General features: G+C 40.1%; 1 protein-coding gene across 5 annotated transcripts in view; it reads right to left on the reverse strand.

Annotated features, from left to right (window-relative positions):
• Positions 1-1871: 1871 nt before the first annotated feature.
• EPB41L5 (erythrocyte membrane protein band 4.1 like 5) overlaps positions 1872-24327 on the reverse strand; it is a 133382-nt gene continuing 110926 nt past the window's right edge. For all 5 annotated transcript variants that reach the window (XM_019715485.2, XM_074335200.1, XM_019715484.2 and 2 more), the window contains 4 exons: positions 22695-22769; positions 12722-12763; positions 12241-12368; positions 1872-6615 (listed from right to left, as the gene is read on the reverse strand). In XM_019715485.2, the coding sequence (XP_019571044.2) occupies positions 6549-6615; positions 12241-12368; positions 12722-12763; positions 22695-22769 (312 nt within the window). In that variant the 3' untranslated portion in view covers positions 1872-6548. The remainder of the gene's footprint in view (positions 6616-12240; positions 12369-12721; positions 12764-22694; positions 22770-24327) is intronic.

A 24327-nucleotide genomic window follows, 5' to 3' on the forward strand; every position in this document is an offset into this window, starting at 1 on the left:
GTCAAGTAAAACATAAGGAATATAGACAATGATATGGTAATAATTATGTATGTCAGGTGAGTACTACACTAGTCAGGGGGATCACTTCTTAAATTATACAAGTGTCTAACCACTATGCTATACACCTGAAATCAATATAAAGTAATACTGAATGTTAACTGTAATTGAAAAATTTTAAAAGGGGTGAAAAGGTGAAGGGCAATAAAAGATCCAAATCTCCAGGTATAAAACAAATGTCATGGGGATGTAATGTACAGCATAGGGAATATAGGTAATAGTATTGTAATAGCGTGGTACAGTGTCAGATGGTGGCTGGACTTATCATAGTGATCACTTCTTTAGGTATATAAACGTTGAACAACTATTGGTGTACCCCTGAAACTAATATAATATTGTATGTTAGCTGTATTTTAATAAAAATCTTAAAGAAAAACACAACAGAATAATTTTCAGATCCTAAAAACCAACAACAAAAACAGTGGCAAACCAGGTCTTATTGAAAATCTATTTTTGCCCCAGCATCCCAGTTTCCAAGCTTGAGAGTGCAAGCTAGCCATTATTTTTGCTTCAGGGGCACCTGACTATGGGGGATGGGGCACATCCCAAGACACACGTGGGCAGGGGCGACGCTGCTGGGACGAGAAAGGGCTGCTCTGTGCCCCTCTAGGTCTCACATGGAGTCTTGCAATGTAAGCACAGTTGGGTTGAATGTCTGCTGGGCCAGATCACGCCAAGACAGATAACCACAGTGCCACCGAAGCAACCTTGAGTTCCTTTTCTTGGGCTTCACCGACATGAGCTCCGCAGCCACTCTTTGCCCTCCTGCTTTTCTTCGGTGCTGACCACAAAAGTCCTTTCTGTGTGTCATGGTTCATTTTGTGGTCGTTTGGGTAGCCCAGTACTCATTCCCTTCCCTTTGGAGAACCACGTCCTTGTCAGGTGCCCTGCCCTCTGAGGGCAACATGTGGGCACGACTCAAGGTTCCAGTTGGAGCTCCCTGCCTGCAATGTGGGCAGTAGGCAGAGGTCAGGCTGCTTCTACTGACATGGAGTCCACCCGTCCTCCCCTTCACTTCTGCTCATCTTCCTGCCTTCCTGTTGCTTCAGAGCTCCCCATAGCTTCCCAATGAGTCATTTTGCTTAAATTAGGGTGACGGGTGGCTTATTGCCAAGAAACCCCTCCTAGGAGTTTCCAGCACAGGGGACTCGGCCCAGGTTCCTGCCTCTCCCTGCACATCCCCGAAGAGCCTAAGAGAAGATCCATGGTTTCCAAGGCCCAACACTGTCTGTCTTCCAGGCAGGAGAGAGAGGAGGGCAGAGGGGAAGATGAGACTTTCTCAGGCACCTTACCGACATCCTATGGTGCCGTACGACTGGCCAGCAGAAGTCCTGAAACCACGTGGCAGCACCGTTCTTCCCGGGATGGCACTGTGCACACCTGAAGGTGAGACAGGTCAGCACGAAGGGGAGCAGACAGAGGACATCTACCTGCCCTCTACCGGATGCTGTACCATTTCAGACAAAGCAACAGAGGCACAGGAATTATCCGTGAAATAATTCATTCTAAGTCTCAGGGCTACTGCGTGGTAGAGCTGTGTTTCTATGGTGCCACGCTGCTCCTGGGAATGACCACTCTGCCCCAGGATATGCTGTGCACGACCAAGGAGCTTCTTAAATTTCCAGAATGCCTCTGCTCCCAAACTCACAGCAAACATACTGAGCACCAAAAACTGCAGTGCTACTTCTGTTCCTTGCTTCCGTTCACTCCTTCTGTTCTATTAACAGCAACTCTCATCTCACAATTCTGTTGAGGAGAGAACAAGGCCAGCATGCAGGTATTATACTTCCAAGAAACCGAGACAGCTCATAAAACCGTGTTTCACAAAAGCTTTATTTGTGGTCACATCTACAGTTGTCATTTCAGCATACAAAACAACTCAGTTCAGTGCAGTGCCTCTAACACAAGTCATACAAAACCGTGGGACACATTGAAAGAATAGTGGACTTGATATAAAAAATAAATTACCCTTTGAAAGCTACTGCAAAGCTTTACATGTATAAAAAGTAAACACAAAATAGTTAGTGAGGTCCTCAAAACTGTCTTATCATATCCAGATATGCAGATAAAAAGAGCAAGGGATCTGTGCTAAGACACCTCTCAGATAAAGGGGAATCCTGGGAAGTGACTCAGCAATGTGATAAAGAGAGGCACGGATCCTCTCTCTTTGAACTGGAAATACTCAAAGCTCGACCAACAGATTCACAGAGCAGAGTTAGGTTCAGGGCACATTTCTATAACCCAAACACATTTCCTCTTTCTGGGGACTAATAGGTAGGAAAAGCTTCCAACTTCCTTCTGATTATTCAAGAACCAGAGTGTTTTTAAATTTTTGAGAAGAAAAAAAGGACAAATGATACAGAAATTTGTATTCTTCAGTCTACAGAAGATTCTAGCTTTCTAAGCAACTAAAAGGCCGAGAGTAAGATTAACCAGAAACTGTTGAGAGCTCACAGACGGTCTCAGAGCTGGGTGGGCCATGCCTGCATCTCGTCCAAGTGTGAGTGGGAACGCCAACGTCTAGAAATGTCAGGTGCCCCCAAGTGACAGACGATGCTGCAGAGCCTACGTGGATATCTGTGTGACTCCCAGGGGGTCACTCTACCAACCTATAAACTTGAGATCAAGAATCAGCACCTATTTTTGTAAATAAATCTTTACGGGAACACAGCCAAGCCCAGGCATATATATTGTCTAGGCTGCTTTTTCATTCTCACAGCAGAGCTGAGCAGTGAACTACCAACGATCTTTGGTCTTTACAGAAAGTTCGCTGACCCCTGCTCTAAGTAAGAAAAGAACTTCACTTCTCTAGACCCTTACTTACAGAAAAAGTAGCAAAGATTTTTCTCTACGTAAGTGACTGCCAAATCATTCTGCTTTCACACGGCTTCTGAAGTGCCACCCGAGCTTCAGTCTGGGGCTTACCTAAGACAAGTTGGAGGCATCAGTGTTAGTCAGAATTGAGCGGAGTAAGGGAACAAACAGTTAAGATGCAAGAACAACCCAGAGTTTTCATCCTGAATTGTCCGCAGAACATCTGGGATTGTGCAAAAGCAGACAGAAAGTTAGCAGACTGTAAGAAATAAGTTTAAAAAGAATTTGTCTTAAAACAACATAAACATTTCAGGAAAGCTGCGAAGGGTATGTCTAAATTTATCCAGATCAAAAGAACCTAATCGTTCCTTTGTCCAGCAGTGTTTCCAAAAGGGCAGGAAAGAATGCACTGCCAGCCCTTCCCCTGTACACAAAGGCCATACTACTGACCAATAGTAAGAAACAGGATCTCATTGGTTACTGTACAAGTTCTGAAGAGTTGTCCAGGGCAGGAAGCTGAAACCTGCCAATCTGGTTTTACACCACCATGCCAACAACTCTCCCTCTCCCTACCAGGGCTGTGAAGTGGACTGATTTCAGGTTGGCGTCCTTTCCGCTCCCCCAAGACCGGCAGCACACCTATACTGCAGAGCACTGCACTAAGTGCCCTAAGAACAGTGCACACAGCAAACCATTATAAAACGAGGCAGCAACACCTCGCAGGCCAATGAGACAACGGCAAGAAGACAAAAGAGCAGCCACTTCCTATGTGCCCACCTAAAACTCCTGCAGTCACAGGTCCCACCATCGCTGTGGTTAAGGAGTCCGGGAGTAAAGCCAGGAGAGAAAGCAACCAGAGTAGTTAAGCGTGTGGCTAATGACTGTTATTTTCTGCTGATCTGGGTCTGTTATCTCAGCTATAAATCACCTCCCAGTTGCCTTCCATGGAGGAATGCTAACAGCTTTCTAACTCAAGTGCTCAGGTAAACTGTGGTTCCCGTTCTTTTAAAACATGTTTGCATCATTCCTAACTTAATCAAACATTGCCAATATTGCTTTCTAGCTGTGTTGTACTATTGTGTGGGAACCTTATCTGGATACAGAAAAACTTAATGCCCAACTAGTGGTCTCTCTGAACAGCAAGTAGGCTATTCTCCCTCCTCTGAGGACCAGACCTTTACTTAGTAGATCAGATGGTTTGGATTTTAATCATTTGGAATGAGGGACAGTGCCTTGATGGCCACCAGCCTGTAGTGCCACCACAGCTGTCCCTCTTCCTACCTCAGAGCAAGCAGCCTGCCGGTTTATCCAGTATCCTCTCAGGTCTCTCTTTGCTAGCTAGCATCCTTTCCTGACTCACCCGTGCTTCCCTCTCCTCAGAGACAGCCCTTTCCCCTTCCCCATCTGACACATTCAGACACCCTCAGCCCTGCCCGTCCCTCCCCTCCATGCTCAGATGAGCGGGACAAGATGAGCGTGACAGCAGCTTCGGGACGGCAGCAGCAGCAGATTATGACAGGAAAGGTATACTTGACAGGCACCTCATGTGTCAGCGCCAATCCATCATGAAAGCATTAATTTCCATGTTTACCACTTATGTCAGGACATGAGACAAACTATCCTACTAACTTGAGATTCAAATGAATTTTAAGAAAGTCCCTGTCCGTATTCTGACTGGCAAGAATACCGGTACTCGAAGACACAAAGGTTATAGAATATTTTTAACAACTTAATTCATAAATTTTAGAAAGTTTCAAATGAGGATGGTGCTACCTTATAAACTGGATGGGAAATCCAGGCCTTCAAGCTGGTAATGCCTTAGCTGCTCGTGGTTAGAAGCACCACCTCAGCCTTTCAGCACATGTAGGGGTGTCAGGACCCTGAAAATTTGTTGTCCAGTCCATCATGTCCTGGGTCAAGCCCCTGTTTCTAGGTGTCACTTACGCGGACAGAAAATTTGTTTTACAATTAAGAATTGGCAAGAGCTCCACCAGTGAAATCCACAAGCTTAGCATAATGGCTAAAAGGAGGCAGCCAGCAACAAGTGCCAACTTTCTTTCAGCAAAACTGTTTTGTGCAAAAGTGGTTTCCAATCTCTACAGCTCCCTGGGAAACAACACGGATTAAAATTCGTGAGCTTTCCAGTCGACACTAGAGTGTGTCTGCCTGAGCACACGATTATGCTACAGGGAGCCCAGGACAGCCCGAACCACGGAGTTTTAAAGATCATACACTGGATGTTCTTTTATGCTGAGCCACATAAATTAGCACTTAGTTACACACATATCACAGGGCAGAAAACTGAAAACAAACTCCAGGAGGTACAGTGTAACATCAGCCCTTGAGAACAGGGATTAACAACCAAGTTACCAACGTGGTTCTCACATCCTCCTAATTCCCAACAGCAGTGAGGTTCACCTTACGCATTCTAAAGCTTTAAAGCGAAAACAGCGTTGTTTTCTGGGTGTTGGGATCGCAGGTGGTTATTTTACACTTTCCCCTACTTTCTATAATGAGCACGTACTACTTTAACATAATATATTTTTTTGTACAGACCAAAAGTGATGAGGAAATTCTAGAGAACTTTTTATAATGAATAAAAACTTCCTAATGTCACGTGAGACGTGAGCTCTTTAAGTATGTCGTGCAGTTTTGGACAGGTTAGTTGTTCAAAAAACAAATCCCCCTGCCTCCCCTATTTCTGTCCTGGTGTTTTCGTTTCCTTCCGTTTACAAGCTCTAAATGTATTCAGCTCACCCTAAAAGGAAACAGAGCCCATGTCCCAATAGGAACCCATGTGGAGCAGGGACAGCCCGAAGCTGCTATCCTGCTCCTTCAAGCCTCGCATCCCCTATGGCTCAGGAAGGAGGGTGCAGGCCTCAAGGTCAATGTCCCAGGGCCTTCTGAACCTACCAGCCCCTTCCGTGCTGAAAAGTTACAGAACATGTGTGTGGTGCATGGGGGCGGTTCCTGTGGGAAGGCAGGGGTAAAAATCATAGAACAGGCAATTGAGTTCTCTGTAGTTCTTCCCAAGATTTAGCTCACCTTGATGTCAACTTGGAGTAGCTACTCCAGTAAGATGTCAAAAGTATAGGTGACATTTGAAAACCTGTATTCTAAACTTCTCTTTAGTATTGCAATAATTGTAAAAAAAAAAAAAAAGCAAGCTAGCACCTAACCTACCTACATAATTAAGTTCCTCAATTCCTGATTTCCAGGTAACGCATGGAAAAGTGCAACTTCTCTAACAGGCATTCAGCTCGAGGACTCACCCACCACTACAGAAATTACTTCAATAGGCTGTTGACTAGAGACAGCCTAGTTATGGGCACATTATGAACAATTACAACCACTAGGTGGAGCTAAGAGGTTGAAGGAAACCACAGGGAAAGTAATTTCCTTACTTCGGGAATTTAAAACTTTAATAAAATTATAGAAAGTAAAAGACCAGATACCCTCATTTGGGAAAATATGCAGTGTAATTAAACCCTTCCAGTTGGACGGAAAATGTAGCTGTTTTTTTCATGAAGTTGAAGTCAAATCTAGGCAAACTTTTTTTTACCCAACAAGTAAAAGACAAGCTCCAGAATCCAACACATTTCAGTGGAAACTGATTCCAGGACGGACTGCTGGAGAGTGCGAGGCATTCCAGGTACAGGTGGGGCGGAGGCAGCCCCTTAGAGCTCAGTTGTCAGTAAACACTTCTGCTTCCCGATGGCTTCTTCGGCTAAAGCTGGAGCAGAGCTGAAAGAAGAATGAGTTCAATGAAACCTTTTGAGGCAACATGCATATCTCCACAAGTGCCACACAGAGCATGTTGGGAATAAATCAGAGACCTACATGATTATGCGGTAATACCTAACTTAGCAATGAAGTACTCCACAGAGGGAAGGTAACTGATGCGTGTTTCCTCTAGAAGTGAAATCTAAAGATATCAGCTGCTCCTACTTTCTTGAATAAAATACAGCAGACGCTGAACCATGTCTTACTCAGGGTTATTATTACGAATACCGAGAACAGTGCCGTGCTGAGCAAGACAGTGACCTGCTCAGGAAATGCCAAGGCAAGTGGGCTGTTCCGTGTTCTTTACCTGGTGTCAGTGGCCAGCTAAGTTCCTATCCCAGTTAATCCGCTCTGGTGGAGCTATGTGAAAAATAAAAGTACTTGGGCTTTGCATGAGGGCCTCCGAGTCTCTGCTGTAGGAAAACATCATAAGTTTAGATGCAGGGATGTAATGACATCTATTTTGATTTTAAAAAAACTTAATATCAAAATCTATAGTACAGGGGCCAGCCTGGTGGCCCAGGCGGTTGGAGCTCCGTGCTCCTAACTCCGAAGGCTGCCGGTTTGATTCCCACATGGGCCAGTGGGCTCTCAACCACAAGGTTGCCAGTTCAACTCCTCGAGTCCCACAAGGGATGGTGGGCTCCGCCCCCTGCAACTAAGATTGAACACGGCACCTTGAGCTGAGCTGCCTCCCGAATGGCTCAGTTGGTTGGAGCGCAGGCTCTCAACCACAAGGTTGCCAGTTCAATTCCTTGACTCCCTGCAACTAAAATTGAACACGGCACCTTGAGCTGAGCTGCTGCTGGGCTCCCAGATGGCTCAGTTGGTTGGAGTGCGTCCTCTCAAGCACAAGGTTGCTGGTTCGACTCCCGTAAGGGATGGTGGGCTGTGCCCCCTGCAACTAGCAATGGCAACTGGACCTGGAGCTGAGCTGCGCCCGCCACAACTAAGACTGAAAGGACAACTTGAAGCTGAACGGCACCCTCCACAACTAAGACTGAAAGGACAACAACTTGACTTGGAAAAAAGTCCTGGAATTAAACACTGTTCCCCAATAAAGTCCTGTTCCCCTTCCCCAATAAAATATTTAAAAAAAAGTTAATTTAGACACTTAAAAAAAAAATCTATAGTACAAAGGAAATATAGTTAACCCCTGAACAACCAGGTGTTAGGGATTCTGACCCCTGCACAGTTGAAAAATCTGTGTGTAACTTTTGACTCCCCCAAAACTTAACTACAGCCCCTTGGTATCCACAGGGGATTGGTTCCAGGACCCCGTGGATACCCAAATCTGCTTCTAAGTGATGAGTTTCTATAATGACTTCCTACTGTAGATTACAAAAGTTTAACATTCTTACACCTGACTCACCAGCCCACAATCCTTCCTTCTTACTTTTGCAACACAGTTATATGAACAATTTTGATCAGTGTTTGTTGTAATTATGTAAATATTTTTACAACTGAGTATACATTTTTTTTTGTTCTACATTTGTTTTCTCTGGACTGAGTAACTGCCTCATTGTTTGTTGTGAACTGCTTGCTCAGTTTTCTATATTTATTTAATTTATCCCTAACCTCGCAGATAGAACCATGGATCTCATTACATTCCGACATGTCGAGTAATTAAAAAACAAACAAAAAAACCCCCAAAATTGGAGTGGGCCTTGTGTTTGTTTTTTTCTTGGCAAAATCCTTCCTGGACTTCTATATCCTCCTCTTCAAATCTATACAGGATGCTTTCTAGACCCACTGGGCAGCTGCCACCTTGGAAGTTCCCTTCACCTTCTTCCTGGTAAATTCCTGCACCTCTCTGTTTCCTGGGACCCATGTCTTCTTCTTTCTTGGATAATCACCTTGTTTTGATGGGACACATACTCTAATAAATAGTTTCCTGAAGAAGACCACATGAAAAGCACACACTTTAGAGAAACTCTATATGTCTATGTATTCTTTTTTTTTTTGTCACTGAACATTAAGAGTGGAAACTTTATTGGCACACTATTATTTGAATCTCTGACAAAGCACATACTTGGTATTTAACAGAACTGTAAATATTCAAAGAGAGCATTTTATTTTTATTTTTTAATTTTTATTTTTTAATTTATTGGGGTGACAATTGTTAGTAAAATTACATAGATTTCAGGTGTACAATTCTGTATTACATCGTCTATAAATCCCATTGTGTATGTCTATTTATTCTAATCTCACACTTTATCGATAGTTTGGATGTAAAAATCTAGGTGAAAAATGATTTTCTTCCAGAATTCTGAAGATACTGCTCTATTATCTTCTAGCTTTCAGTAAAGTCTGCTGTCATTTTGATTTCCAGGCATTTGTTTGTACTCTTTTTCCCCCCTCTCTCTGAAGACTAACATCCTCTCAACTTTGATACTCTTGAAATTTCATGATGCTCCTTGGTGTTGTCTATTTTCGTTCTCTATGCTGGGTACTCAGTAGGCCTGTTTAATCTAAAAACACAAGTACTTCTGTTCTGGGAAATATCAATTCCTTTTTTAGACAATTTTCTCACTTTCATTTACTTTGTTCTTCTTTCTGGATCTCCGATGATTCATATATTGGACTTCCTAGACCAATCCTCCAATTTTCTTTTCTCTCCCAGTTTTCATCTTTTTGTTCTACTTTTTGGGAGATTTCCTCAATCTTTATCTTCCACGCATTCTTTGGATTTTATTTTTAACATGGCTAATAATTTCTTAGAATACTTTGTTTTCTATTCCTTTTCTTTATAATTTCCTATAATTGTTGCAAAGAAGCAGTATATTCTCCCTCATGATACTATCATTTTGTAAAGTTTTTGATACTCACGTTGCCTTATTTCGTTTCTTTTTCAGTTGACCTGTTTTGGTGTTTCTTCAAACAACATCTGATAACCTTTGGCTCTCTTCATATTTAAGGGAAAAGCACTGGAAAGCTGTTTGGAAACTGTACATACGGGCAACACTGATAAACTGGTGGGCTTCTAGGTAGAGTTATTATTAAGCAGATTTCCTGGCAATTTCATCAGGAGATCCACAAACTTTATTTTGTGGGCCTTTTCTCTTTGGTTGGTCAGTTTCTCTATAGAATAGTCCTCTTAATTTCTCACCCGAGACATTTATACTTGGTCAATGACCTTCTGGAAGCTGAGAAAAAAAAGAAGGTTGGATGTCTCACCCTTCAGTCTGTGGACTTTGAGTTAACCATCGTGTTTTCAGTTCTGGGCTTTACTCTAAATAGAAACTCCCAAATCCAGAGCCTCTCTGGCCTAGCTCCTCCAAAAAGAAACCTCTAGAATCATGCCAGCACGGGTAGGTTCGGGAGGGGGAGTGTTTAAACGGGTATAAATACTTTCTACCAGTCCTCATTTTCAGTCCCACCTTGTATCCCTATCTTCACAAAATATGTTTGTGATTTGTTTAAAAAAAATTTTTGCCTCTACTCAAAGCCACAAAGATGTCCACTTATATTTTCTTCTAAAAACTTTATTATTGAGATTTGCAATCCACCTAGAATGGATTTTTGTGTATGGTATGAGATTGGGTCAAGATTTCTTCCCAAATTTGAAAATATTTATTTGTAAAGATACATGTATATATACCCTTATGTTTACAATAATTCACAATAGCCAAGACATGGAAACAACCTAAGTGTCCTTCAACAGATGACTGGATAAAGAAGATGTGGTATATATATATACAATGGAATACTACTTAGCTATAAAAAAGACGAAATATCGCCAACATAGATGAATCTTGAGAGTATCACGCTAAGTGAAATAAATCAGACAGAAAAGGACAAGCACCAGACAATTTCATTCATATGAGGGATATAAAACAGAAAGCAACGAACGAATAAACAAAACAAACAAACTCATAGATACACGCAACATAATGGTGGCTACCAGGAGAGGAGTGGGGACAGGGGTGGATGAAGAGGGTAAAGGGGGTCAAATATATGGTGGCAAGAATTGACTCTGGGTGGTGAGCATACAATGGAGTATACAGATGTTGTATTATAAAGTTGACCTGAAACTTTATAACATTATTAACCAATGTTACCCCAATACATTTAATTAAAATGAAAAGAAGTTGTTTTTTCTCACATGGATATTAAACTTGTCTAGCTGATTTACTGAAAGATCATTCTTTGCCCATAGCACCAAACCATCACTTTTTCACAAGTCAGGTAACTGTATGTGTGGACTTGTTTCTGGATATTCAGTTCCACTGATTTATTTGCTTGTCATTTTTTTTTTTTTTTTTTTTTTTGAGTTACAATTGACATATTAGTTTCAAGTATACTACTTGTCATTTTTTATCTCTTTTATTTCTTTATGACTACTTTGCTTTGGGAAGGAGTGGAGATAAGCACTTCCTTCATCTGTAAGTTTTAATTTGGAGGTCCTTAAGAACTTACATTTTATTGTGTAAACTCAATGACAAAGCATTATCACCTGGTCCTCTGCATGTAACCTCTATTTTTACAGTGGCAATCACTAGGCATATAAATATTTAGACAAATAACCTATTAAATTTATATGAAGTGCTACCTGACAACTGCACGTGAGTTCCCCAAGGCAGATCCCATATGTGTCTTGCTCAGAGCCATCTTCAGTGCCAGGTACAGAACAGACATTCAGTGTGTGCTGAGTGAATAATTATATTACTTTAAAGACTGTGGAGCTAAAAGAATAATTTTAAAATGAAGCTATAAATTTTTCTGAAGTTAATCATCTCTAATACTTTTCCCTCCCTAATTAGGAAAGCATTTACTTCAATTGACCCACATTTCCAATATCAGGAGGACATGAGAAATCCCAGACATAATCAGAAAAAAGTCTGAGGTAAGAATGAAGGCAATTATAAATCCTGAAGAACTACATGCTAAACAAAAGCTCTTCTGAGTCCAATTTCTGTTTGTGGCAAGCACAATGTTGAAAAGAGTATGCAACAGATACTAGTAAAGGCTGTCATCTCAGAGCCTCACCTTGGGAATCTCCTACCTCACCCCTCGCTCTACCTCATCACGTTACTGATGGACAACATAACAGTAAAGCATGAAAGAGAACGACAAATCAACTTAAAAACAAATATAAATGCTAAGGATAAGCTTGTAACATCCTTATCTAACAAAGACTTTATTAAAAAAAACACACAATGATTTTGTAGAAAATTGCTGTAAGAAAAAACACTATTCTAAATAATAGAGAAAATTTATCCAACTTCAATTAAGTTCAATTAAAGAATTGACATTATTGCTTTAAATACACATAAACACATACACATACGCACATACATGCACAAAGGAGGCCAAAAAAAATGCATACACATTTTAAGAAAGGAAAATTATATTAAAATTGTAATACTCAATATATACCGATAACAAAAGATGAATACAAGTCATGTTTGACTCCTGCAATTACAAGAGGAGCTCAAAGTGGTTACCATCAGCATAATTTTAATACTGTTTTTTCCTTTCTTAAAATGTGTATACATTTTTTTGGCGCCCTCTGCACATATAGCTCCCCACCCTCCCCCCACTAACAGATGCCTAAGAACTGTAATTGAGAAATAATTTCCTCACCTGGTCACAGCATCCACCAAGAACGGCGCTGGAGGAGAGATCAGCGAGGTTACGTCTCTATTGCCATGTCCCTCCTTCTGCACCAAGGATGGTCCATTTCCTGCGAGTCCATGAGAAAGTGCACCACTCTGGAGGAGACAGATGACGTCTGTGAGCAGAAGTGATAATACCTGCCCCACGGTCAGCACGGCAGCTCTAGGTCATCTTCTTTAATGATTATGGTAACAAGGGCATTATTTTGACGATCATGGCTGTTTCGGTTTGTTTGTTTTTAACCATCCTTCCCCTCAGATTTTTTTTTGTATTTGTCAGCATCCATAAGCATTTACAAACAGAAAAGTTAAACCACTAGTTTGAAGCCATTATTAAGTCAGACCTTTGATAATGACCCCATGTTTTTAAGGAAAAACAAGAGCCTGGCAATCCTTTAGGCCTCACTATGAAAAGGTAACCAACTGAAAAATTGCAAATATTAACTTACTGGCACAATCCACCGGGGTGTGATCATGGATGTTGAAGATACCTAAAATAAATTTTATATATGTGTTTATTTTTAGGGAACACTGACTTATTTTCACAATTCTACCCATAATGCTTTCTTCTACTACAAAATGCATTGGACAGGGAGTCAATCCTTAACAGTCCTCTTGAGCTGACGCAGCCTTCTGCACCTAAGAGCCTTTGCTACAACACAGATGCCATATCTCATCACTCAAAAAACGGTCATAATTTTGAGAATCTCTTTAATCTAAAAATTTACTTCTCCAAGAATGCTGCTACTACTTTCAGTTCATTTAAGAGGACTTCCCCTCCCCCCTGCCCCCCCCCACCGCCCAGGATCAGTTTAACATTTGATTTTCTGAAATTTCAGTTCATTACAAATAATCATAGCCTTCTTGGTAGCATTCTCAACAATGGGCTGTGACTAATCAAAAAGAACAGCACAAAGAAAGGACACAGAAAACAAACATCTGTTTCTATATAGGTCATTCTCTAATTATCATGCATGTGTGTAGAAAACAGAAATTAAAACTCCCATATTGCTCCTGCCTCATAGGGCCTTTGCTACATTCATTTTAATGTTTAATTTTCTAGATCTTACTTTTATGTGTAGAATTATAATCTAATGAACTCACCTATTTTATAAAAACTCAGACTAGCCCTGGCACTGGTAGCCTTAGGTTCTGATAAGAAAAAATTATTATAAATCCAGGTCTGAAATAAGTTTGGTAACCACCAGAAGAATGAAAATACAAAGCATGGCTTTCCCACCAATATTAAGAAAATGCACTTTTATCACAGGAAATAAAAGAGAGAGAGAGAAAAGGAATATATGGTGAGAGTAAACAAAAAATGGTTTGGTAGAAATAAGTGTATAATAACCATACTTACAGTAAATATAAATGGATTAAATTCAGAGGATAGAGATTCTCAGATAAGATTTTAAAAACAAGATCCAGCAAAATGTTGTTCACAAAAGGTCCACTTAAAACCAACAGCTATAGAAAGGTTGAAAATAAAAGGACAGAAAATTATATCCTAGGCCATACAAACTAAAAAGAATGCTAGGGTGTCAATTTTATGTCAATCAAAAGGGAAATTAAGAGAGAATAAAGGACTTTAAAATGCTGAAAGGAACTCAAGAAATAAAATTACCATCAACATATATGCACCATACAGCACATCTTCAAAATATGCAAAAGAACAAATGACAGATCTCAGCATGTGAGAAATGGATTAATCAATAATTGTAGACTTCCGGAAAAATGGCGGAGTGAGGTGAGCCTCTGTAAAGCTCCCCTGGAATTTACAAAGAATCGAACAACAAAAACTCCACAAAGGACTCCCTGCACAGCAGACAAGCAACACGAAGAGGCCCACTACCGACTGAAATCACCTACAGGTGGGAGATTAGCGCCAGTGGAGGGAGGAGGAAAGGGAGAAGCGCGCGGAGACGGAACCGCGCGGGCGCAGGACGCAGACCTCGCTCAGTGCGCCGAGCTCGCTGCTTCCCGGAACTACCGCAGCTGCGGGAGAGGGAAGAGCTCGGACTGCTAGGGCTCCGCCAGGGCTCCACAGGGCTGAGGGGACAGCATATAACACGGCTGAACCCAACGCTCACGGCAGAGACCTCGGAGAAAAGACTGAGGGAAAAAGGCTGAAAACGGTGGTTTAAGCCCGCACTGCCGAGCAGAGAACGGAGCCTTAGGCACTGAGACTAGCCGCCCCCTCCCTCCCCTCCCAGAGCTCGCCCCGCCCCCACCTGCCCGGTGCTAGAAGCGAAACAGTAGCAGTGTCAGATCAAAACAACAGAAAATTTGCTGTTTTGAGATCTGTGGACCACAAACACAAATTCACAGCCCAACTAGTTCCAGCAAAGGGGAGAGACCAGTGGAAGCAGGACCGGCTGTGGTGGTGGTCGCCGCCATTGCTCTGGGCCACCTCTCACAACTCACCCCGCCCCTGACCCCACCTATCTGGGCGGATCCCTGCAGGAGTAAACAGAACTGCTGAAATATACGGGCTCTGAATCAGCAGCTGGAAGAGCTTTCCAACATCAAAAGCTCTCCGCATACCCACCGGGACACTGCGCCCTGTGACCTAGACGAACTATTAACAGAGGAGAAGCCCGTCTCCCAGGGAATCCCCAATTTGTGTGAGAAGTTGGAATAGTGCAGAGAAAACATAGCACTACTGTGTGGGAGAAGAAAATAAGTTGCAGTTGGAGAAATAATAAAACATTCTACCAACAAGTACTGGCAAACAAAAGAAAGACCGCTTTCTATCAACCTGTTGCAGAAGTCACTCCTGTAGATGTCTAGGAAGAGAAATAGTAAACCAGTAATCGCCATGAATAACCAAGGCAACAAGATAGCTCAGAAAGAAAGTGAAAAATCTCCAGAGAAGGCACTTAAAGATACAGAAATATGTGACTTAAATGACAGAGAATTCAAGATTGCAGTTCTGAGAAAACTCAACGAGATACAAGAAAACACAGATAGGCAGTTAAAGGAACTCAGAAACTCAATCAAAGAACAGCATGAGCATTTTACGAAAGAGATTGAAATCTTAAAAAAGAACCAAATGGAATTTCTGGAGATTAAGAACTCAATAGAAGAAATTAAGAATGAAATAACCAGCTTAGGTAGTCGAGTTGACCAGATGGAGCACAGAATCAGTGACATTGAAGATAGAAACCTGGAAATGACACAGATAGAAGAAGAAAGAGACTTGAGACTTCAAAGAAATGAAAGAACTCTACAAGAACCTTCTGACTCCATCAGAAAGAGCAATATAAGAATAATGGGCATACCAGAAGGAGAAGAAAGAGAGAAGGGAACAGAGAATATATTCAAACAAATTGTCGATGAGAACTTCCCAAATTTTTGGACAGAACTGGACCCTCGAATCCAAGAAGCAAATAGAACACCTAGTTACCTCAATCCCAACAGACCTTCTCCAAGGCACATTGTATTGAAGCTGTCTAAAATCAACGACAAAGAAAGAATCCTCAAGGCAGCCAGGGAAAAGAAGACGGTAACTTACAAAGGAAAGCCCATTAGATTATCATCAGATTTTTCAGCAGAAACTCTACAAGCCAGGAGGGAGTGGAACCAAATATTCAAACTATTGAAAGAGAGAAATCATGAGCCAAGAATAATATATCCAGCAAAGATATCCTTTAGATATGAAGGAGGAATAAAGACCTTTCCAGACATACAGAAGCTGAGGGAATTTTCTAATACACGACCTGCACTACAAGAAATACTAAAGGAGGCTATTCGACCACCATCAACAGGGACAATTTGTGGGAACCAAAACTCAAAAAGGGGGAGAGTAAAGGCCTGAACCGGAATATGGGAATGGAGAAAGTAAGCGTGCTGAAGAAAATGGAATACTCTAAATATCAAACTTTCTTTTACATAAACTTAAGGGTAACCACTCAAAATAAATCCAGAATTGAAATATATACTGAAATAAAAGAAGAAACAGAGGGAAACATCATAGAATACCACCACACAGAAATAATAGACAACAACAAAAGGCAAAGAAACAATGGAGACACAACCTTACCAGAAAACTAAGGATAGAATGACAGGAAATCCTCACATATCAATAATCACCCTAAATGTAAATGGACTGAACTCACCAATAAAAAGGCACAGAGTAGCAGATTGGATCAAAAAACTAAACCCAACCATATGCTGTCTCCAAGAGACACATCTCAGCTACAAGGACAAGCATAGACTCAAAGTGAAAGGGTGGAAATTGACACTCCAAGCAAATGGTACCCAGAGAAAATCAGGTGTAGCCATAATGATATCAGATGAAACAGACTTCAAGGTGAAAAAGATAACGAGACAAAGATGGACATTTCATAATGGTGAAGGAGACTGTACAACAAGAAGACATAACAGTCATCAATATTTATGCCCCCAATCAGGGAGCACCGAAATACACCAAGCAACTACTAACAGAACTAAAGGGAGAAATTGACCAAAACACAATTATACTAGGGGACTTAAATACATCATTGACAGCTATGGATAGATCATCCAAACAGAAAATAAATAACGAAATAGTAGCCCTAAATGACACATTAGATGAAATGGACATAATTGACATTTATAGAGCACTTCATCCTAAAACATCAGACTATACATTCTTTTCTAGTGTACATGGAACATTCTCAAGGATAGACCAGATATTGGGACATATAATCAGTCTCAACAAATTTAAGAAGATTGAAATCATACCATGCATATTCTCTGATCACAAGGCTTTGAAATTGGATATCAACTATAAAAAGAAAGTGGGAAAAACACAAATACATGGAGACTAAACAACATACTTTTAAAGAAGGACTGGGTCAAAGAAGAAATTAGAGGAGAGATCAAAAGATACATAGAAACAAATGACAATGAAAATACATCCTACCAAAATTTTTGGGATGCAGCGAAAGCAGTTTTAAGAGGGAAATTTATCTCATTACAGGCCTATCTCAAGAAACAAGAAAACTCCCAAATAAATAACCTCATGTTACACCTTAAAGAACTAGAAAAAGAAGAACAAGTAAAACCCAAGGTCAGCAGAAGAAAGGAAATAACAAAAATTAGAGCAGAACTAAATGAAATAGAGAACAAAAAGACAATAGAAAAAATTAATATGACAAAGAGCTGGTTCTTTGAAAAGATTAACAAAATTGACAAACCCTTGGCTAGACTTACTAAGATAAAAAGAGAAGACACTGATTAACAAAATCAGAAACGTAAAAGGGGAAGTTATCACGGACACCACAGAAATACAAAGGATCATCCAAGAATACTATGAAGGACTATATGCCACCAAATTCAACAACCTAGAAGAAATGGACAAGTTCTTAGAAACATATAGCCTTCGTAGGCTGAACCATGAAGAACTGGAAAATCTAAACAGACCGATCACCAGTAACTAAATTGAATCAGTCATCCAAAACCTTCCCAAAAGCAAAAGTCCGGGACCAGATGGCTTCACTAGTGAATTCTACCAAACCTTCAAAGAGGATCTAATACCAATTCTGCACAAACTCTTCCAAAAATTGAAGAAGAGACAGTACTCCCTAACTCATTTTATGAGGCCAACATTACCCTGATACCAAAACCTGGTAAGGACAGCACAAAAAAAGAAAACTACAGACCAATATCTCTAATGAATACCGATGCAAAAATCCTAAACAAAATTCTAGCAAATCGAATACAACAATGCATTAAAAAGATTATTCATCACGACCAAGTGAGGTTCATCCCTGGGGCACAAAGATGGTTCAACATCCGCAAATCCATCAATGTGATACATCACATAAACAAAATCAAGGACAAAAATCGTATGATTATATCAATTGATGCAGAAAAAGCATTTGACAAGATACAACATCCATTTTTATGATTAAAACACTTAATAAAATGGGTATAGAAGGAAAATACCTTAACATAATAAAGGCCATATATGACAAGCCCTCTGCTAATCTCATAATTAATGGAGAAAAACTGAAGCCCTTTGCTCTACGTTCAGGAACACGACAGGGATGTCCCCTATCACCTCTGCTTTTCAACATAGTGTTGGAAGTCCTTGCCAGAGCAATCAGGCAAGAGAAAGAAATAAAAGGCATCCAAATTGGGAATGAAGAAGTTAAATTATCACTCTTTGCAGATGACATGATGCTATATATAGAAAACCCTAAAGACTCCACCAAAAAGCTATTAGAAACAATCAACGAATACAGTAAAGTTGCGGCTACAAAATCAACGCACAAAAGTCCATTGCCTTCCTATATACTAACAATGAAATCTCAGAAAAGAAATACAAAAAACAATTCCTTTTGCAATTGCAGCAAAAAGAATAAAATACCTAGGAATAAACTTAACCAAGGATGTGAAAGACCTATATGCTGAAAACTATAAGACATTTTTGAAAGAAATTGAAGAAGACACAAAGAAATGGAAAGACATTCCGTGCTCATGGATTGGAAGAATCAACATAGTTAAAATGGCCATATTACCCAAAGCAATATACAGATTCAATGCAATCCCCATCAAAATCCCAATGGCATATTTTAAAGAAATAGAACAAAAAATCATCAGATTTGTTTGGAACCACAAAAGACCCCGAATAGCCAAAGCAATCTTAAGGAAAAAGAACAATAATGGAGGTATCACACTTCCTGACTTTGGCTTGTACTACAGGGCTACAATAATCAAAACAGCATGGTATTGGCAGAAAAACAGACACATAGACCAATGGAATAGAATTGAGAACCCAGAAATAAAACCACATAAATATGGACAGATAATTTTTGACAAAGAAGCTAAGAACATACAATGGAGCAAAGACAGCCTCTTCAATAAATGGTGCTGGGAGAATTGGATAGCCACGTGCAAAAGAATGAAACTGGACTGCTATTTGTCACCATGTACCAAAGTTAATTCAAAATGGATCAAAGACTTAAGCATAAGACCTGACACAATAAACTGCATAGAAGAAAACATAGGTACTAAACTTATGGACCTTGGGTTCAAAGAGCATTTTATGAACTTGACTCCAAAGGCAATGGAAGTAAAAGCTAAAATAAACGAATGGGACTATATGAAACTTAAAAGCTTCTGCACAGCAAAAGAAACCATTGACAAAATAAAGAGGCCACCAACTGAATGGGAGAAGATTTTTGCAAACAGTGCCTCCGATAAGGGGCTAGTATCCAGAATATACAAGGAACTCATGCAACTCAACAACAAAAAAACAAACAACCCAATTGAAAAATGGGCAGAGGACTTGAAGAGACATTTCTCCAAAGAGGACATACAAATGGCAAATAGACATATGAAAAAATGCTCAACATCACTAATCATCAGAGAAATGCAAATCAAAACCACAATGAGATATCACCTCACCCCAGTCAGAATGGCTATCATCAACAAGACAAATAGTAACAAATGTTGGAGAGGCTGTGGAGAAAAAGGAACCCTCATATACTGTTGGTGGGAATGCAGACTGGTGCAGCCGTTATGGAAGGCAGTGTGGAGGTTTCTCAAAGAATTACGAGTAGAATTGCCATATGACCCAGCAATCCCTCTCCTGGGTATCTACCCAAAAAATCTGAAAACATTTAGAGATAAAGACACGTGTGCTCCAATGTTCATTGCAGCTTTGTTTACGGTGGCCAAGACATGGAAACAACCAAAATGTCCTTCGATAGATGAATGGATAAAGAAGTTGTGGTATATATACACAATGGAATACTATTCGCAGTAAGAAAAGATGATATAGGAACATTTGTGACAACATGGATGGATCTTGAGAGAGTAATGCTGAGCGAAACAAGTCAGACAGAAAAAGCAGAGAACCATGTGATTTCACTGATATGTGGTATATAAACCAAAAACAACAAAAGAACAAGACAAACAAATGAGAAACAGAAACTCATAGACACAGACAATAGTTTAGTGGTTGCCAGAGGGTAACGGGGGGTGGCGGGTGGGGGGTGGGAGATGAGGGTAAGGGGGATCGAATATATGGTGATGGAAGGAGAACTGACTCTGGGTGATGAACACACAATGGGATTTATAGATGATGTAATACAGAATTGTACACCTGAAATCTATGTAATTTTACTAACAATTGTCACCCCAATAAATTTAATTAAAAGAAAACAATAGCCCTCTCAAAGCTAGTTTAAAACATAATGGGGGAAAAAGACCTTACTAATAATAGCCAAAAAAGCATGAAGGGGGGGTGACGGGTGGCTCAGTTGGTCAGAGCGCAAGCTCTGGGCAATGGGGCTGCTGGTTCAAATCCCACATGGGCCAGTGAGCTGGGCCCTCCACAACTAGAATGAAGTCAATGAGCTGCCGCTCAGCTCCCGGGTGGCCAGATGGCTCAGTTGGTTGGAGTGCGGGCTCTCAACCACAAGGTTGTTGGTTGGACTCAACTCCCGCAAGGGATGGTGGGCTGCACCCCCTGCAACTAGCAACGGCAACTGGACCTGGAGCTGAGCTGTGCCCTCCACAACTAAGACTGAAAGGACAACTTGAAGCTGAACGGCACCCTCCACAACTAAGATTGAAAGGACAACAATTTGACTTGGAAAAAAGTCCTGGAAGTACACACTGTTCCCCAATAAAGTCCTGTTCCCCTTCCCCAATAAAAATCTTAAAAAAAAAAAAAAAAGCATGAAGGATCTGGAAATAAAAATAGGAAAGTACAGAACTTATATTGGGGGGCTATAAGTATATGCGTTTAATAGGAGATATAGGAAAGCCTTGAATGAGAAAAACATATTGTATTCTTGGCTAAGAAGGCAAATTATCATAAATATATCAATTCTTTCTACAAATTAATTTATGTACTTAATGCATTCACACATAAAAATTCAAAGAATTTTGAGATGGGTGGGACTTGACAAAGGTATTCCAAAAGCACCTGAAAGAATTAACAAGAAAAAATAGCAAAAAAGCTGCATGATGATGCTGGGCTAGCCTTACCACACATCAAAACCAATTAAAAAGCTGCCGGTGGGGTGGCCGAATGGCTCAGCTGGTTAGAGCGCGAGCTCTCAAAGACAAGGTTGCCAGTTCAGTTCCCGCATGGGATGGTGGGCTGTGCCCCCTGCAGCTAAAGATTGAAAACGGCCACAGGACTTGGAGCTGAGCTGCGCCTTCCACAACTAGATTGAAGGACAATAACTTGGAGCTGATGGGTCCTGGAGAAACACACTGCTCCCTAATATTCCCCAATAAAATAAAATAAAAAAGCTGAAGTTATTAAAAGGCTATTACACTTAGAGAAAACTGTAAGTGTAATAGAACAGATAGCCCACATGCAGAATCTATAATGTGTAATATTCTAAATTTTGGTTTTAAACAAAGAAAGCATTCTAAATTTGTAGGGAAACAAAAACATATTAGTGATATAAAAAGAATTTTTTATTCAATTTGATTTTCATCACTGTATCACCTACCCACTAATATAAGGACTACACACACAGTAAGTGTTCTGAGGTAGGCCCAGAGATTCTTTCTCCATGCTTCGGGCCATCTTGCATTAATCTTAGAAGTTACCTCTTTTGTGTATATAAAGAATTATTATGGCTCAATATTGCCACTATCCCTTTTATTTTCTGTCTGCTCACTTTTCCAGACTTGTGACTAATTCTTATCCTTTGGTACGGTCTCTTTGTTTATTGAGCTAAGCTGGTGGTTCCCAAAGTGGGCTCTCAGACCCTATCTGTTTCACCTGGAATATGTTAGAAATGCAAATTCTCAGGCCCTACCTCATAACCAAATCACAAACTTTGAGGGTGGAGTGTACCAATCTTCGTTTTTATCACCTCCAGGTGATTCTGTTACCCACCAAAGATTGAGAACTAATGATCTAAGCAAATATCCAGCACCGTAGAAAGTACCATCTAGTTCCTACAGCAATTTGTCATATTACTCGTAAGGCACCACATGAGTTATTTGTATACCTTTCACCCAATTAGATTGTAAGTCTCTGGGGAGAAAGATTATAGTCATAGCACTTAACACAGTATCCCTCATACTGCAATAATAATCGGTATGTTCAATGCCAACCATTCTTACGCTCCCACCATTCTGTAAATTTTTTTAAAAAGTTAAATATGTCTTTATTGCCTTAACTCTTTAGAAGCTGATTTATCCTCATGTTTCCTCTTCTTGTTACACAGCACACTGTTGAATTACAAATAGGCTCACAGTACTGACACACTGTATAGTGACACACAAATTCAAACTGGTAGAATTTTATAGTACAGAAAGTCAATGCTAAGTGGTTACTGAAATATAAACTCTTATTAAATGAAAAGTTTTACTAAGTGGTTAAAAAGGCAAAAATTGGAATCTGCAGGAACATTTTTCAAGACAGAAATTCCTTTCCAGCTTGCTGTTTTAAAGCATATTTACCTGAGGTGTGACTGTGTGGTCAATTAGATTCTCAGTCAGAGATAAAAGCAAGGCATCCAATTCGTCTGTAGCATCCTGTGGAAGACAAAATATATACAGTTGTTAAATGACCCATTAATCATCAGACTGATTTTTCCCATATCTTCTCAATTTATCATCCTTACCCAGGCCTAGTTGGTGTTAACCTTTAAACAAACAGGGACATTCAGGAATCACTTTTGCTCGGAGGGGAACCTAGACTACAATCAGAACTTGAAAAAGCTAGGTGTTACGTGAACTTGCAGATAGCTCTTCCTTTTGGTGAGACAAAACTTGAGTAGGGTAAAGACTGTTCTGGCTTTTAGACTAGAAGGGAGAGGCAGAAGTTTCAGCCCAGGGGACAGCTGAGTAAAGGAGATGACTGAATTTCAAATGCTTCTTTATCCAGACATATAGGTGCTTCACTGTTTGCAAAAGAGGACAATATGAACTTCCCCCCATAGATGTTAATACTTTTTGTTTAATTAGTATTTCAAGCACGTTATGGAAGACGCAGTTCTGTACTGCAGAGTGAGAGTGTGTGTGTATACATGTCCATGCATGCGTGTGTGCATGTTTGTGGAGGTAGAAAGAATTTTAAAAGTATAGAAGATTCTAATCTAGAAATAAGAGAAATAAGTATTTAATGTGTAATACATAATGAAAAAGCCCTTCATTAATACAATTCTATTTCTGTCTATCTGCCTTCAGGCCATGGTGAATTACCTATTCATGTTTCAATATTCAACTAAATTTTAATCACACATGTGAAAAAAACTGTTCTCCTTCTTATCTCCCTCCACCTATCCTACCACCATCCTCCTTGTGACCTGGGTGAGTGCCCCCAAACAGCTTGTGCATATTTGTATCACAATGCATTACAATAAAAATCTCTCTCCCAGTGGACTATAAGCAGTTTGAAAGAAGAGACCATGTTTAAATCATTTTTGAATTTCCACAACCTAGCGTGCTGTCTGGTACATATTACATATGCAGTATATCTTTGAACTAAATGTCCTTCTCTATTCCAAAAACATATCAGATTCCACTAAACAATTTTCAGTGATTAAAGATGTCAATACATCTTTTTAGAATTTTAATTAACATAAATTTTTTCCTGATTGTTTTTCTAACCCAAATGTCTGAAAAAACTGTAACCTAAATATTGACTATACACTGTCTTTGGGCAGTGGGAATACATATGATTTCTAATTTTTTCTTTTTATGAAATGTTTGGTAAAGTTCTACAATAAATGTGCTTATACATAAAAGAGCACAATGGTAAATGTTCATTTCCATTGACAATTTTTCATTTAACTCGCAAATTAAAACATTCACTAGGCAATAAACTGGGTTTCTATGATTTCTGAATTGGTGAGGGTGTGACAAGTAGATACAGGAAAGGCAGGAGCTGTGATGGGCTGGTTATACTGCAGCACAGTGACAGGACTGAAATATTTATTTCAATCAATAAATATTTAGCGCCTACTATGTGCCATGTACTGTTTGAGACACTAGGGAAGCATAGTCAGCATCCAAAACACAAAAATACAAAGATCACTCAAAACCAAAACTACCAACAAACAACAGAAAAACCTGAGACAAAACCCTGAGA

Source organism: Rhinolophus sinicus, linkage group LG01 (assembly GCF_036562045.2).
Source record: "Rhinolophus sinicus isolate RSC01 linkage group LG01, ASM3656204v1, whole genome shotgun sequence".
NCBI classification, from domain to species: domain Eukaryota; kingdom Metazoa; phylum Chordata; class Mammalia; order Chiroptera; family Rhinolophidae; genus Rhinolophus; species Rhinolophus sinicus.